A 16,510-nucleotide genomic window follows, 5' to 3' on the forward strand; every position below is an offset into this window, starting at 1 on the left:
TATAGATGATTAAAAGACTCATTGTGGTCTGTTTGTGATCAGGTCTTACTGACCACCTCCTGAGGTAGTCAGCGATGCATTGTCTGGATATCTTACAAGTGTAGAACGATCTGGACAATGAAACAATTGAAATCAGTATTTATTTTGAAACAATAACTGTCAAATGATTTGTATACAGGGAAATCTGGTGACCACGCGGACACATTTTAATACCATGTGTAGATCCAACGGCTAATATGTGGGCACAATCAGAATGTGGACAAGATCAGGACAAAGGAGGTACGTTAGCACCAGGCACAAACCGGGCTATGAAAGCACCTCGATAAGCCTGTTAGATTAAGTCAGGTGTTTGAGATATTGAGATGTCTGTTGTGTGATTCCAGCATTATGTTAACAATGCAACATACCTGATATCTTCGCTTTACAAGATTCACAAAGGTCAACCTACACAATTCTGTTACAAAGGCCAAAAATCCTGGAGGGATCCTGTTGGACTGTTTAGTAAAGGTGGTCTCATGCTCAAGTGGGAGCAATCTCTTAATACTCATAACAAAAGACAGAGGAAAATGTCAGAGCGTACAACTCCACAGAAGGAAACCTGGAAGATACCTGTGAACAACTAAATGACTCTCAAAATGCACAACCAGCTACCATGCTTGTCCTAGTAAGTATATTTGGCACAAAATGACGTGTCATGATCAGCTTTGATGACATCTAGAGGATGATCCCTGTTATTGCAGCCAGGCCTTTATCCTGCTCACAGGGATACAGTATAATGTGTGTTATTTAAAAAATAAGCCATGGAAATGTTCAGCTATTACAAGCATTAGAGCACATGGTAGAATTGACCGGGAATAGAACGACAGCCAACGTTATGGATGTAACTCCACAGAGCGAGTGACAGGAACAGCAGAGACACAGCAAGCACCTCTCTTCCTCTTTTATTACGTAATTCATTCAATCGTTCATCGTCGCAGCTCAACAGTCAACAGCACATCCCTCTTTCGTCATGTATCCCAGAACGTCACAGACTGAGACAGGTCGTAGACAATCTCCCATCCATACTGTACATGAACGTCAGTCTGTAGTTTTCTTGGTTTTCCTTGGTTGGTCTGTGTTATATTAACAAAATATATGATATATATATATACAGATATTCCGGGAAAGAGAATCATAATAACAATAATGAATCATTATTTCAATTATAACAATCATTTTAATAAATACTTTGAGCGTTCTTAACCACACAAGGAGAATAAGGATGAGTTTGGCTCACCCCTCTCCCTATGGGATTGACATCATCCCATACAAATAATAACACTAAACACGCACACGCACACACACATGCACACACACGCACACACGCATACACACACTCCCATACACATAGTCAAGTAAATACTTGTATGTAGCCTTGACCAACTGCGCCATTAAAAAGTGTCCTTCTTCCTCTTCTTTCAGCAACCAGACGGTGTGGTGCACTCACGGGCCTGCAAGAGAATACAGAGTTCTCTCGATTCGCCGTCCACATCCCAAGCACCTTGTGTCAAGTCCTTCACAGTCTGTACTCTTGTGACACGGACATGTCAATGTCAATATCATGGCTCTTTAACCAAAGATTGGGTCCTTTTTCCCTTCAATGATGCTGTATCACTATCCAGTAGGTGAGGAAAAGGAAGTCAGGGGTACGGAATGTGGGAATTCGTTTTTTTTTGTAGAAAACAGGTAGTATTCATTAACCATTTATTGCAAGTGGATTAACCCTCATTTCCCATGGTCCTCCTCTGCTCTCAGAGGACTTTTGTTGTAGTAAACTGTCCATATAACAGAGTGTATAAGGGGCTCTATACAGAGCAGTGATGACGGTGAGAGAGAGGACGTTTGCTGGGAAACTCCAGCTTATAACTTTCACACTTTCCCTAAATTCCTTGGTTTTCCAGAAATACTGGTTCAACAATTCCCGTATTTCCTGCTATTGCAGGAATCTTTCAACCAGGATTTCTGGTAAACCAGGGAATTTTGGAAAAAATATTGGACGTTTTGCAAACCTATGAGGACATAAGGTAAAGAATGAGGGAGAAAAGCATCCTGTTTCGGCTCTCTCACAACAGATTTGCTCGTTCTACAGTACATCCTTCACCCAAAATAACATGCGGTACCGAAACACAAGCAGACATGGACGAGCACGTGTACACCCACACAGACACACAGTGTACACCCACACAGACACACAGTGTACACCCACACAGACACACAGTGTACACCCACACAGTGTACACCCACACAGACACACAGTGTACACCCACACAGACACACAGTGTACACCCACACAGACACACAGTGTACACCCACACAGACACACAGTGTACACCCACACAGACACACAGTGTACACCCACACAGACACACAGTGTACACCCATACAGACACACAATTCGCCAAACCAATAGAAAATGCTGTGCTAAACAGGTTATGGCTGGAATGGTTCAAGCATTGAGAAGAATAAAATGAATTTGCTGTACAGAGCTGAGGAAATAAAGTCCTGTTGATTGTGCTGTGGAGCTTAAAATGGCTTCCCTGTTCCTGTTGCAGTCTTTGGGAGAGGGGGAGGACAGAGACCATCCCTATACAGGAAGATGCTATGTGGAGGTGAGGGAGGTGGAAATGAGTTCTATAGAAGGTGATGGACAATAAGAGGGCAACTTATGCACTGATTTGGAAGTGCCTCAGGATTTGAGCGTCTACCTACCATGACTACATGTAAATATGAAGGAGGGGCAGCAGGGCCCATATGAAGGGAACCCCCGAGGTGCTCTCATAATAAATCAGGTCACCCCCACAAAACAACTATTAACATGGACAGGGGCACTCCCAAGATAATAATTCCAACCCTGTTGAGATGTGAATGTGTCTACGGCTGGCAAAGCTTCAGCCCTAGTCTTTGGGGAAGGAGCGAGCAGAGACAGACGCGACACCTGCGTAGAGAGAGGCAGAGAGTCAACGGGGTGGTTTAGCAGAACGAGTACTACTGCAGTACATGTAAATCGGGATGAGCACTTAGAAGTGTCCGTCTGGAAGTGGAATGGCTTACACATTCCTTCCTTTTAGAGGACAGGTAATATGTGGAAGATTAGCAGGGCACACTGGTCACTAGGGCACTAAAGGTTTGGACTCTAGGGACTGCGGAGTGGTCACTTAGAGGAATGTTGTCCCACACTGGGCGGCTTTGGAAGGGACACTAAGACGTGTGCTGTCCCGGATGCTGGGTGTGTACTAGGAGCACTAGGAGTCTAGGGGGCACAAGGCTTAGGAGTGACCAGCAGGAGAGAGGTACAGCCCGCTCAAGTGGGTTTCAGGGTGGACACTAGTAGAAGTACTGTTCGCAAAGGGATTGGGTAGCAGAAATAAAGTGTGCACACCAGGAGTCTTTGAAGTGTGCACTAGGAGCAGTGTTGCCCATATACAGTAATGTGTGACTTAGCCATAGTTCTGTCCACAGAGCTGTGCAGCCTGGTGCTGTTCACACAGGGGCAGGGTGCCGTCCAGATCCTGTCCATCCACATCCATGTCCATGAGGTTGGGCCTGGCAGCGCCGGTGCTGGCACTGCTGTCCCCAGAGCCCAGGGGACTGTCACAGCTGCTGCCCGGGGACGAGCTCAGGGTTCTGGACAGGGAGCCCAGCTTCCATGGGTCCGGTCGCACCCTGGCTGGTGTTGGCCGAGGCCGGGGTGCGAACTCCAAGGTCTTGGGCCTCTCCAAGGGACTGATGATGGTCAGGGGCTCCAGGACCGGGACGGGGACAGGCGGAGCAGGGGCCTTGCGGCGGAGGACCCTTGGGAAGAGGCTGAAAGGGTCAGGGAGTCGGGGTATATCCAGGGTCTCCTTGTAACCTGAGAGAAGAGAGAGAAATACAGAGAACAGAGGGAGAGCAGAGGGAGAGAATAGATGGATGGGAGAACAACATGAACACTTTGTTGAGATGGATGGGCCGTGCCAGAGCCATGTGTTTTTTTAAGTTCAGGTGTAACTGAAATATACGCTGAGTGTACAACCCACCCCAGTTGTGTCAAGTTGGCTGGATATCCTTTGGGAGGGTGGACCATTCTTGATACACACAGGAAACTGTTGAGCGTGAAAACCCCCGCAGCGTTGCAGTTCTTGACACACTTAAACCGGTGCACCTGGCACCTACTACCATGCCCGGTTTAAAGGCACTTAAATCTTTTGTCTTGCCCATTCACCCTCTGAATGGCACATATTACACAATCCATGTCTCAATTGTTTCAAGGCTTTAAAATCCTTCTTCAACCTGTCTCCTTCTCTTCATCTACAATGATTTGAAGTGGACTGAAATAGTTACATCAATAAGGGATCATAACAGTCACCTGGATTCTGGGCTCCCGGATTAGTTGCATTAACCCCCCCCCCCCCCCCCCCCCCTTTTACGCTGCTGCTACTCTCTGTTGATTATCTATGCATAGTCACTTTACCTCTACCTACAGTTGAAGTCAGAAGTTTACATACACTTAGGTTGGAGTCATTAAATCTCATTTTGTAACCACTCCACAAATTTCTTGTTAACAAACTATAGTTTTGGCAAATGTGCATGTGTGCATTACTTTTGCATGACACAAATAATTTTTCCAACAATTGTTAACAGACAGATTATTTCACTTATAATTCACTGTATCACAATTCCAGTGGGTCAGAAGTTTACATACACTAAGTTGACTGTGCCTTTAAACAGCTTGGAAAATTCCAGAAAATTATGTCATGGCTTTAGAAGCTTCTGATAGGCTAATTGACATCATTTGAGTCAATTGGAGGTGTACCTGTGGATGTATTTCAAGGCCTACCTTCAAACTCAGTGCGTCTTTGCTTGACATCATGGGAAAATCAAAAGAAATCAGCCAAGACCTCATAAAAAAAACTGTAGACCTCCACAAGTCTGGTTCATCCTTGGGAGCAATTTCCAAACGCCTGAAGGTGCCACGTTCATCTGTACAAACAATAGTACGCAAGTATAAACACCATGGGACCACGCAGCCGTCATACCGCTCAGGAAGGAGATGCGTTCTGTCTCCTAGAGATGAACGTACTTTGGTGCGAAAAGTGCAAATCAATCCCAGAACAACAGCAAATGACCTTGTAAAGATGCTGGAGGAAACAGGTACAAAAGTATCTATATCCACAGTAAAACGAGTCGACATAACCTGAAAGGCCGCTCAGCAAGGAAGAAGCCACTGCTTCAAAACCTTCATAAAAAAGCCAGACTACGGTTTGCAACTGCACATGGGGACAAAGATCGTACGTTTTGGAGAAATGCCCTCTGGTCTGATGAAACAAAAATAGAACTGTTTGGCCATAATGACCATTGTTATGTTTGGAGGAAAAAGGGGAGGCTTGCAAGCCGAAGAACACCATCCCAACCATGAAGCACGGGAGTGGCAGATTCATGTTGTGGGGGTGCTTTGCTGCAGGAGAGACTGGTGCACTTCACAAAATAGATGGCATCATGAGGGAGGAAAATTATGTGGATATATTGAAGCAACATCTCAAGACATCAGTCAAGAAGTTGAAGCTTGGTCGCAAATGGGTCTTCCAAATGGACAATGACTCCAAGCATATTTCCAAAGTTGTGGCAAAATGGCCTAAGGACAACAAAGTCAAGGTATTGGAGTGGCCATCACAAAGCCCTGACCTCAATCCTATCGAAAATTTGTGGGCAGAACTGAAAGAGCATGTGTGAGCAAGGAGGCCTACAAACCTGACTCAGTTACAAAAATTATGTGGATATATTGAAGCAACATCTCAAGACATCAGTCAAGAAGTTGAAGCTTGGTCAGGAGGAATGGGACAAAATTCACCCAACTTATTGTGGGAAGCTTGTGGAAGGCTACCCAAAATGTTTGACCCAAGTTAAACAATTTAAAGGCAATGCTACCAAATACTAATTGAGTGTGTGTAAACTTCTGACCCACTGGGAATGTGATGAAAGAAATAAAAGCTGAAATAAATCATCCTCTCTACTATTATTGTAACATTTCACATTCGTAAAATAAAGTGGTGATTCTAACTGACCTAAGACAGGGAATTTTTACTAGGATTAAATGTCAGGAATTGTGAAAAACTGAGTTTTAATGTATTTGGCTAAGGTGTATGTAAACTTCCGACTTCAACTGTATATATGTACTGTACATATTACCTCAATTATCTCGACTAACCTGAGCCCCCACACATTGACTCTGTACCGGTACGCCCTGTATAATTCCTCGCTACTGTTATTTTATTGTTTCTCCTTAATTATTTGTTATTTTTCTATTTTCTTTTTCTTTCTTTCTTTTTTACTTCAGTTTATTTTAGTAAATACTTTCTTAACACTTCTCTTTCTTAACTCAGTTGTTGGTTAAGGGCTTGTATTTCACTGTAAGGTCTACACCTGTTGTATTCGACGCATGTGACAAATACAATTTGATTTGATTTGATTCACCCGGTCAGTCTATGTCATGGAAAGAGCAGGTGTCCTTAATGTTTTGTACACAGAGTATTGCTTCCTGTTCTTCAATCCAAAGCTCATAGTGACATCATGCTTTCCCAACACACTCACCTGCATGTAGGGGGAGGATGCGGGGCCCTGGTGGGGGCGGCATGGGCATGCTGCCGTCCGAGGGGGTCCTGCGGTGCCCTAGGGTTTGGGCGCGGGGGCGTATCGCCCCATCAGAGGGGGTGCGTCTGTGTCCCCTGTTCATGGTTGCAGACACGTGGGTGGGCGTGAGGGACTGGTTGGGCTCCCTCTTGAAGCTCTCTGCCCTCAGATCCAGGAGGGGGTTAAGGGAGGGGACGGGGGGCACCGCGGGGAGGGAGACGCCCACTGCAGGGGTCAACACCAAGTCCTCAAGGTCCGAGGGAAGGAGGGATTTGGTGGAGTTGCAGTCTGAGAGGGAGGAGAGGGAGAGGAGGGTGACGGAGGGAGAGGGGTCCGTGCAGGGGAGAGTAGAGTCGTGGCGGCGGGACAGAGAGAGGGACAGGGCGCGGCTCGGAGGAGAGGTGCTGCGGCGGAAGCGACCCGTTCGCTGGAAAAGGCTGTCCTTTTTCTTGCGCTGCTCCTCTCTAAGGTCCTGCTCGTCCTGTTGGACCTAGACACACACATGGAAACTGGTCAGTTCTTACTGTCATCTACTGTACAATATACGGTTGTATAATGTCAACTGACACACATACTTGACCTTGTCAACTCCCAGGTGTAGAGTACAAACCATTATTCAATGTATTAAGAGAATCTCTACAGCAGGTGGCAGGGTTGACTTGTTTTTTAGCATGGTTTGGGTCATTTTGTCCATCTGGGTGTTACAGACCCTTTTCCTGCTCCTCCCTTCCTCCCTCCCTCCGTTACCTGTAGTCTCCCCAGCTGTAGCAGGTCCAGCCCCAGACCTACAGAGGCCAGTAGGGAGGCACAGCCCAGTAGCAGCAGGTCGCTCTTCTTCCTCTGGCTGCAGCGCCGCAGAGAGTCCTGGTAACCCACCCCGCTCCCTAGCCCAGCAGGCGCCAGCCCGGGCCCCAGCCCGCCACACGAGGGACCTCCCTCCTCCACAGACCCGTTACTGCTGGTCTCTGGGGGCATCAGAGACCCGGGCGACTCCTCCAACTCACAGTGCTCCTCTGTCAGAGAGAGAGCGAAAGAGAGAGAAAGAGAGAGAAAGAGAGAGATAAGAAAGTGTGAGAGGGAGAACAAGGCATTTCAATCAATCAAGAGTCTAACTGATTTTGTATCCATAGTATGTTTTACAATCTCTTTTCTGTTGCAGAAATAGTGATAAACACAGAGACTCACCCATTTCATTGAGGCTGGAGAAGCCGACGGTCATTGGAGCGTGTTTTGGAGACTTGCCCAGATTCGGGGCACTAGAGGACCACACCTTGCATCCGTCGCCTAGCGACTTCAACCTGCAAGACGAAGAAGATTGGGTCAATAATGTTTACTGATACCATACACCAAACACTCGCCAGAATAACGTTCAGAGATGATTTGAATATGCAAATGCTAAAATCAGAAAGGGTAGCAGGCAGGTAGGGTGTTGGTCTATCAAGGGACTGTTTTTGGACCATGACTGTTACCTGTCCTCTCCACCCAGTCTCTCTCTCTGGAGAGTGGAGCTGGGGCCCCAGGTGCGTCCCTTCTTTTTGCTAGCTGCCAGGTCCTCCTTCTTACACACGGCACTGCGGCCCCATGTCTTACTGCCGTCGCTGGGCGTCACTGAGGGCCACAATAACACAGGTGTTGTCGTTATAACACAACAAATCAAATTCCTGATGTGTAGTGAGCGTAACAAAATGGATTCACTTGCACACAAGATCCAGGGAGGGAATCCACAATTTGGGATTATATTGACACAATAGCGTCCCTCACAATTGAATAACTGGTATTAACTTTTGGTGTGTCCTCTGTCCTCCAGTTCCCCTCAACCCCTGTCCCTGTCTCCCCCACAGATCAACTCACGTCGTATGGCCCTGAGACGGGGTATGACCCCTGGGCTGGCTGGAGGTGTGGTGCTCTCACTGCCCTGGGGTTTCCTCTTATCCACGCTCGGAGACGCCTGCACTGTGATCTTATGCTCAAAACCTGTGTACATACAAAACAGGGAGGAATTAGAGTCAAAATTCCAAATTGCTTGGTTTTACAGAAATCCTGGTTGGAAGATTCCCGGAATCAGGAGGGAATAAGAAAAAAAGCTGGGAATCCTCCAACTGGTATTTCTTAAAAACCTGTGGATTTTGGCAAAGTTACCAGAATTTTGCAATCCTAATTAGGATAGAAAGAGAAAATAATGATGCCCTATTCAAATAATAGGATAAATGTTTGGGTGCAATATCTGCCACCACCCACCAGAGGGCAGACTGATGCTGTTGCTGTCTCGGCCCAGTTTGAGTAGTCTGCTCTTTTTGAAGTGGCCCTTGCGCTTCTTGACCCTGGGCTTCTCCTGGTACATCTGGTGGATGATGATGTTGAGTTCACGCTCCACGATATCGATCTCTCTCTCAGCCAGCTCCTGCTCTCTCCTCTTCAGCTGCTCCTCCTGCTCCCTCTGCTCCTCAGCCGCACGAGCCAACGCCTCCTCCCAGGAACGCAACTCCTACAGGAGAGAAGAGGGGCATGTCAAGGAAATGGAGCATTTGGAACAAAAAATGTAGATGTAATGTTACAGCAACATAACACCCTGTCGAGGATCTTCACATTGTCAAGGCAGCAGCACTTTGCAACCTGCACTTTGAGGGCGATGTTGACAACATTCCCACATGACCGTGTGGGCTCCTCTCACCTTCTCCTTGGCCCTGAGCTCGTCAAACATCTGCTGGATCTCCAGCCTCCAGTCCTCCTGCAGAGAGTGGAAGGACTCCAGGGGCATCTGAAACATGGCCGACTGTTCGATGGCCAGCAGTCGCATCAGGATATTAGTGAAGGACGGGCGACTGTGGGGGTTAGGGCTCCAGGACTCTGAGGACGGGGAGAGGAGGTTGAGTAAATATAACTTTCATGTAAATTCCCAAACAACAAAGTACAGTGGTTGTCTTTTAGATGTACACATCTCCCCTCCACCTCCACCACTGAACAGACCGCAGTGCTCTGTAGCGCCATTTGCCCTCAGATCCCAAACAATTGCTAATAGACAGACAGATCATATTTAAAGTCGTTGGAATGGGCAGAGGAAAAAGAAAGAGGAGAGGAAAGAGAGGAGAGACAGGAATAAACAGAGAGCAGACACAGTAGAGAGGGGTGACAAAGGAGAGATTAAAGGATGAACAGGGATAAGACGGAGGAGAGGGAGAGAGGGATGAAGAGAGAAAGAGCATTAGGGATGCATGGAAATAGTGGAGAGAGAAGTGGAGCAAGAGACTATAAAATCACCAGTTTGCTGACTGGGAGGTGAACCTACTCTCCCTCTGACCTCCAACAATAATAGACGTGAAACTGGGCTGACAGGAAGCCATCTTGGCTGTCATCAATAAGTGAAACTGGGCTGACAGGCGACCATCTTGGTTCTTACCTGCCAGCAGGAGTGCGAAGGGCTCGGGACAGGTGGATGGGACGGGCAGGGTCAGTTTGTTCATGGCCACTCCGTACGCCACGGCCAGCGCATCTATCTCACGGTACGGAACCTCTCCTGTTAGCAGCTCCCATAGCAACACCCCGAAACTGAGGAGAGAGAGACAGGGGGGAGAGAGAGGTACAGCTTAAAATCACAGGCTATTCATATATTAACTTAACACACCCTTTATGTTACCTTCTATATATGGCGGATGTAAATTGCCGCTGAGGGTATGAATAGTGGAAGTATTGAAAGAACAAGGACACTAGCTACTGACTGTGGGTGTTGCATGTGCACCATGCTGTGTGTACTACATGTCCCACAGTAAAAAAAACCTGCACAGTCACATGGCAGAGTGTTCTACCTCCAGACGTCGCTGCTCTTGGAGAACAGGGAGAGTTTGATGACCTCGGGGGCCATCCAAGCGTAGGTGCCCGCCGCGCTCATCTTGGTGGTCTGGTGCCACTCCCGTGCCAGGCCAAAATCTGTGATCTTCAGGGTCCTACCACCCAGATCCTCCCTCTCAATGGGCTCCAGGATCAGGACTGAGGAGGAAGAGGGAAGGAGATGGCGAGAGAAGGGTGTGGGGAAAGAGCGACGGACAGAAGTGGGGATGGAATAGGTGGAGAGAAGGGAGAGATAGTTTGAGTTTGTCATGCATAGCACTAACTCTACTACACTCCGTCCTCTAACAGAGGCCCTTATCCAAAGCACAGCACACAGCACACCCTACCATCACATACATCGATAGTAGGTGTGGTTATTGACAAAAGCAATTCAGGTTAAGTGTGTGATTCAAGGGCAGTGCAACCTGGTGATTATCAGCCAGTATCTGACCCTAGTCACCTGGCCATATTCCTCTAATAGGCCATATCTGTCATGAACCTGTATTTTCCTCAGGTCTACACTCAACATATAGCCCTGTTGACAAAAGGTTTGGTCAGAGCAGTGTTCAGATCTCTGCCTCACCGACATTATGCACTGTACCCAGCACGTCCGTTTTGAGAATTTCCCTACGATGTTACAACCGTTTCAAAGTCTCTGGGTGACATAGGTGAGTTGGCTTTTCCTGTTGAACTCCCAGCATTGGCCTTTCTGCTCTCTCCTGTCCTCTCCTCTCCATGCACTTCCTCCTTCATTTCCGCATGAGGGCTGGCTATGGAAATATTTGGAGTGTACACAGTCCACAGTGCTGGGAGAGAGGAGGGGATTGTACTTGCTTATCTACAGGCGTATGCAAAGGGAGGCAGGGAGAGGCACAGCACACAGCTGAATCTTTGTTTAAGCACACGCACACTCACACACACACACACACACACACACACACACACACACACACACACACACACACACACACACACACACACACACACACACACACACACACACACACACACACACACACACACACACACAGAGACCTGGCTCACGTGAAACAGGTGTGCCTCTGAGACTCATTATATGCTGACAGGCAGCTAATGTCAAAACACACGCAATTAAAAGGTAATGTCAAGTATATACTATATGTACTGTACTGAGTCTTCAATTGATCAAGATTTCACCATATCCTGGGCTTTTCTTAATCTCCCGATGCCGACCACTATTCATCAAATACCATTCTGACATTTCATTTTAGGTCAATCAACAGTGTTCTGGGTTCAATGGCATGATAACATACTGTATACGGTGCCTTCAGAAAGTATTCATACCCCTTGACTTCCTCCACAATTTGTCGTGTTACGGCCTGTATTCAAAATTGATTAAATCGATTTTATTTCTCACCTAACTACACACAATATCCCATAATGGCAAAGTAAAAACATGTTTTTAGACATTTTTGCTAATTTATTGAAAATGAAATATAGAAATATCTCATTTACATAAGTATTCACACCCCTGAGTCAATACTTTGTAGAAGCATCTTGGCAGCGATTACAGCTGTGAGTCTTTCTGGGTAAGTCTCTAAGAGCTTTCCACACGTGGAGTACATAACAGTTGCCCATGTTCTTTTCAAAAATCTTCAATCTCAGTCAAATTGGTTGCTGCTCATTGCTAGACAACCATTTTTAGGTCTTGCCATAGATTTTCAAGTAGATTTAAGTCAAAAATGTAACTCGGGAACATTCACTGTCTTCTTGGTAGCAACTCCAGTGTAGATTTGGCCTTGTGTTTTAAGTTATTGTCCTGCAGAAAGGTGAATTCATCTCCTAGTGGAAAGCAGACTGAACCAGGTTTTCCACTAGGATTTTGCCTCTGCTTAGCTCCATTCTGTTTCCTTTTTTATCCTGAAAACTCCTGAGTCCTTAACTATTACAAGCATACCCATAACATGACGCAGCCACCCCTATGCTTGAAAATATGGAGAGTGTTACTCAGCAATGTGTTGTTTTGGATTTGCCCTAAACATTGTATTCAGGTCAAAAAGTTAAATGATTTGCTACATTTTTTGCAGCGTTACTTTAGTGCCTTGTTGCAAACATGATGTATGTTTTGGAATATTTTTTTATCATGGACAGGCTTCCTTCTTTTCACTGTCAATTAGGTTAGTATTGTGGAGTTACTAAAATGTTGTTGATCCATCCTCAGTTTTCTCCTATCACAGCCATTAAACTGTTTTAAAGTCACCATTGGCCTCATGGTGAAATCCCTGAGCGGTTTCCTTCCTCTCCGGCAACTAAGTTAGTAAGGATGCCTGTATCTTTGTAGTGACTGGGTGTATTGATACACCATCCAAAGTGCAATTAATAATGTAAACAATATTATTGCACACAGAGTGAGTACATGCAACTTATTATGTTACTTGTTAAGCACATTTTTAATCCTGAACTTATTTAATTCCACTTTGAACCTTATGGGGTATGTGTGTATAGGCCAGAGACAAAAATAAAAAAAATATTACAATTCAGACTATAACACAACAAAATGTGGAAAAGTCAAGGGGTGTGAATACTTTCTGAAGGCACTGTACAGTATGTCACAAGAGGACTTAGGCCATAGTTGGGGGCTCATTTGGTAGAGTATTGCACTTGTAACGCCAGGGTTCTGGGTTTGATTCCCACAGAGAACCAGTACGAGAAAATGTACGAATTCACTACTTTTAAGTTGCAAGAGATAAGAGTCTCTTCTAAAATGTAAATATTGCCTGTCTATTCGTCAACATGCACATTTGTGTTTGTGTGTGCATGCGTTTGTATGTTTCACATGAGTGTGTGTGTGTATAGCTTCCACCCAAGTGTAATCTGAGGGACAGGGAATAGGGGACGGCTGCTGACATTGATAATAAGCCATTGTCATCCCCCAGCTCTCTTTTTCTATTTCAATACCACTGTCTCTCTCTCTGTGAGGGACAGCTGTCTCCCCAGGGCTGGCTGGGCTCTGTGTGTGTGTGTGTGTGTGTGTGTGTGTGTGTGTGTGTGTGTGTGTGTGTGTGTGTGTGTGTGCATGTGTTGTGTGCGTGTGCGTGTGCGCGCGTCAGTGAGTGCCTGTGAAAGATGGAGAGAGTAAAAGAGACAAAGAGAGAGAGGGAGGCAGAGAGAGGGAGAGAGTGTGAGAGAGGCATGAATGTTGTGCGTCTGTTTGCATGTGAAACTGAGGGTGTCTGTCTGTCAGAGTCCATGTGTGTGTTTGAGTTGATACAACTTTGATTTTGGTGTTTGACTACAGTATGCGCGCTGTACGTAGCAGTGTGCGAATATGTGGGGTGTGCTAGTGTTTGTGTCTGTGTATCTCAATGAGCTTGAGAGCGAGAGAGGAAGAATGTATACAGATATCTGTGATCAAAGCAGAGGCACCTGCTCTCCACTAGCTCTCATGTTGTCACCATGTTTTCAGCTCCAGCGCAGCATTTCACAGCGTAACCACACTGATAGCTTATACAAAACATTGAAATATTTACACATCTACTGTAGCTAAGCTTGAAAAACAACACAGTGCCGTTCTTGTTCATACATATTATTCACAAAGAGGTAAAGAATTGATGTGCTGCATGGCAATAATGTTGACGTCAGTTACTGGCACTCAAAAAAACACGAAGTGCCATCAACATCTTTCTAGTTTCCATTACCTTCCTCCGCCACAGCCCAGACATAACCACCCCCTCGTTCTTTCCTTCGATCCCTCCATCGCCAGCCACTGGACCCTGACCCTCATAGGAGAGCAGAGGAATGTTGTGAGTCACTCTTTACACAGAGGACAGATAAAGACTAACCATGGAGACTTAACCTCAGGGATTAGTCTTTAAAGAGGCAATCTGCAATTTCTACATCCATTTTGCGATTTGCCACATCCATCATTTTGATTATTTTTATCCGTAGCTCTGTCTATGATTTTGAGAGCGGTTACATTTCTCCAGCCCCATCCCTCAAATGTTTACCAAAACGGGATGCCCGCTTTGTTAAGGTTAGTCATGACAACAGGTTATGTTAAGTACAGGTGGCTGATACACATTGGAGGTGGAGGGGAGTGAGACAAGACTAAAACGCTTATTACTGTACTGTTATTATGCATCGATCATATATATTTATATATGAGTAACTATTACTATTAAATGGGAAGTTCCTTGGTGTCCACATCACCAACAAACTATCATGGTCCAAACACACCAACACAGTCATGAAGAGGGCACAACAACGCCTATTCTCCCGCAGGAGACTGAAAAGATTTGGCATGGGTCATCAGATCCTCTGAAAGTCCTACAGCTGCACCATCTAGAGAATCCTGACTGGTTGCATCACCGCCTGGTATGGCAACTGCTCGGCCTCCGAGTGCAAGACGCTAACAAGGGTAGTGCGTACAGCCCAGTACATCACTGGGGCCAAGCTTCCTGCCATCCAGGACCTCTATACCAGGCGGTGTCAGAGGAAGGCCCTAAAAATTGCACAAGACTCCAGCCACCTTAGTCATAGACTGTTGTCTCTGCTACAGCACAAAAAGCGATACTGGAGCGCCAAGTCTAGGTCCAAAAGGTTTCTTAACAGCTTCTACCCCCAAGACATAAGTCTGCTACATAAGATTTGCTACACAGCTTAACCAGTTAGTCTACTTTACTTTGGTGCGGGGTGACTTTAATGTGCAGGGTCATCAACCTCAGTTGTTATGGTAACCAGGGCAGAGGTCGTGCTCTGTCAGACAGGAAGCTAAGGAGCTGAGACTGAGACAGAGAGATGAGCCTGGGAGAACTAGGTAGATTTGACAACACAGTTAGTAAACAAGCATAGTGGCCTCACTGACCTGGACCCCCTATACTCCTCTTCCCCCTCCTACTCTGTCCTCATCCCTCCTCTATCTTTCCCTCCCCTCACTTTCTTTTCCTCCAACCTCTCTTTCACTTCTACCTTCCTCCCCATCCCTTCCTGTCCTTAATACTAACAAGAAGCATATGGCTGAGCTCTTTAATCTCACCTTCATTAAGCCAAGATTCCTTGCCCGTCCAACACTTCCTCATCTCCCAGCCCTTCTAATGCAACTAGCCCTGATGCTCCTCCCTCTTTTTCCCCTGCCCCGCTACAAAGTTTCTCCCTGCAGGCGGTCACTGAGTCTGAGGTGCTAAAGGAGCTCCTTAGACTTGACCCCCCCAAAAAACATCTGGGTCAGATGGTTTAGATCCTTTCGTCTTTAAGGTTGAAGGCCCTATCATCGCCGAGCCTATCTCTCACCTTTGTAACCCGTGGCTCCTCTCTGGGGAGGTTCCTAGTGCTTGGAAGGCAGCCACGGTGCATCCTTTATTTAAAGGGCGAGATCAAGGTGATCCTAACTGTTATAGGCCAATTTCTATCTTGCCCTGTTTATCAGAAGTGTTGGAAAAATGGTAAATAATCAACTGACTGGCTTTCTTGATGTCTATAGTATTCTCTTATTGTCACACTCTGATCTGTTTCATCTGCCCTTGTAATTGTCTCCACCCCCCTCCAGGTGTCGCCCATCTTCCACATTATCCCCTGTGTATTTATACCTGTGTTCTCTGTTTGTCCGTTGCCAGTTCGTCTTGTTTGTCAGGCCAACCAGCGTTTTGTTCTCAGCTCCTGCTTTTCCCAGTCTCTCTTTTTCTCGCCCTCCTGGTTTTGACCCTTGCCTGTCCTGACTCTGAGCCCGCCTGCCTGACCATTCTGCCAGAGCCTGCCTGCCGACCTGTACCTTTGCCCCACCTCTGGATTGTTGACCTCTGCCTACCCTGACCCTGCCTGCTGACTTGTACCGTTGCCCCACCTCTGATTTACTGACTCCTGCCTGCCTTGACCTGTCTATTGCCTGCCCCTGTTGGAATATTAAACCATTGTTAATTCGATGTGTCTGCATCTGGGTCTTACCTTGATTCCTGATAGTTATGGATGTGTCACTGCAACCTTAAATATCCTAAATAATGTCACCATTGCCATTGATTCTAATCAATGTTGTGCTGCTATTTTTATTGACTTGGCCAAAGCTATT

At 46.3% G+C, this 16,510-nt stretch overlaps 1 protein-coding gene across 1 annotated transcript in view; it reads right to left on the reverse strand.

The window, feature by feature from the left end:
* Window positions 1-452: 452 nt before the first annotated feature.
* LOC123729233 (mitogen-activated protein kinase kinase kinase 10) overlaps window positions 453-16,510 on the reverse strand; it is a 38,213-nt gene continuing 22,155 nt past the window's right edge. Inside the window, exons 2-11 of the mRNA XM_045703516.2 lie at window positions 10,449-10,629; window positions 10,043-10,191; window positions 9,317-9,492; window positions 8,884-9,130; window positions 8,497-8,619; window positions 8,115-8,253; window positions 7,831-7,943; window positions 7,393-7,658; window positions 6,607-7,135; window positions 453-3,889 (exon numbers count right to left, since the gene is read on the reverse strand). Coding sequence (XP_045559472.1) covers window positions 3,477-3,889; window positions 6,607-7,135; window positions 7,393-7,658; window positions 7,831-7,943; window positions 8,115-8,253; window positions 8,497-8,619; window positions 8,884-9,130; window positions 9,317-9,492; window positions 10,043-10,191; window positions 10,449-10,629 — 2,336 coding nt within the window. The 3' untranslated portion in view covers window positions 453-3,476. The remainder of the gene's footprint in view (window positions 3,890-6,606; window positions 7,136-7,392; window positions 7,659-7,830; window positions 7,944-8,114; window positions 8,254-8,496; window positions 8,620-8,883; window positions 9,131-9,316; window positions 9,493-10,042; window positions 10,192-10,448; window positions 10,630-16,510) is intronic.

This window comes from Salmo salar, chromosome 20 (assembly GCF_965601325.2).
Source record: "Salmo salar chromosome 20, fSalSal1, whole genome shotgun sequence".
NCBI classification, from domain to species: domain Eukaryota; kingdom Metazoa; phylum Chordata; class Actinopteri; order Salmoniformes; family Salmonidae; genus Salmo; species Salmo salar.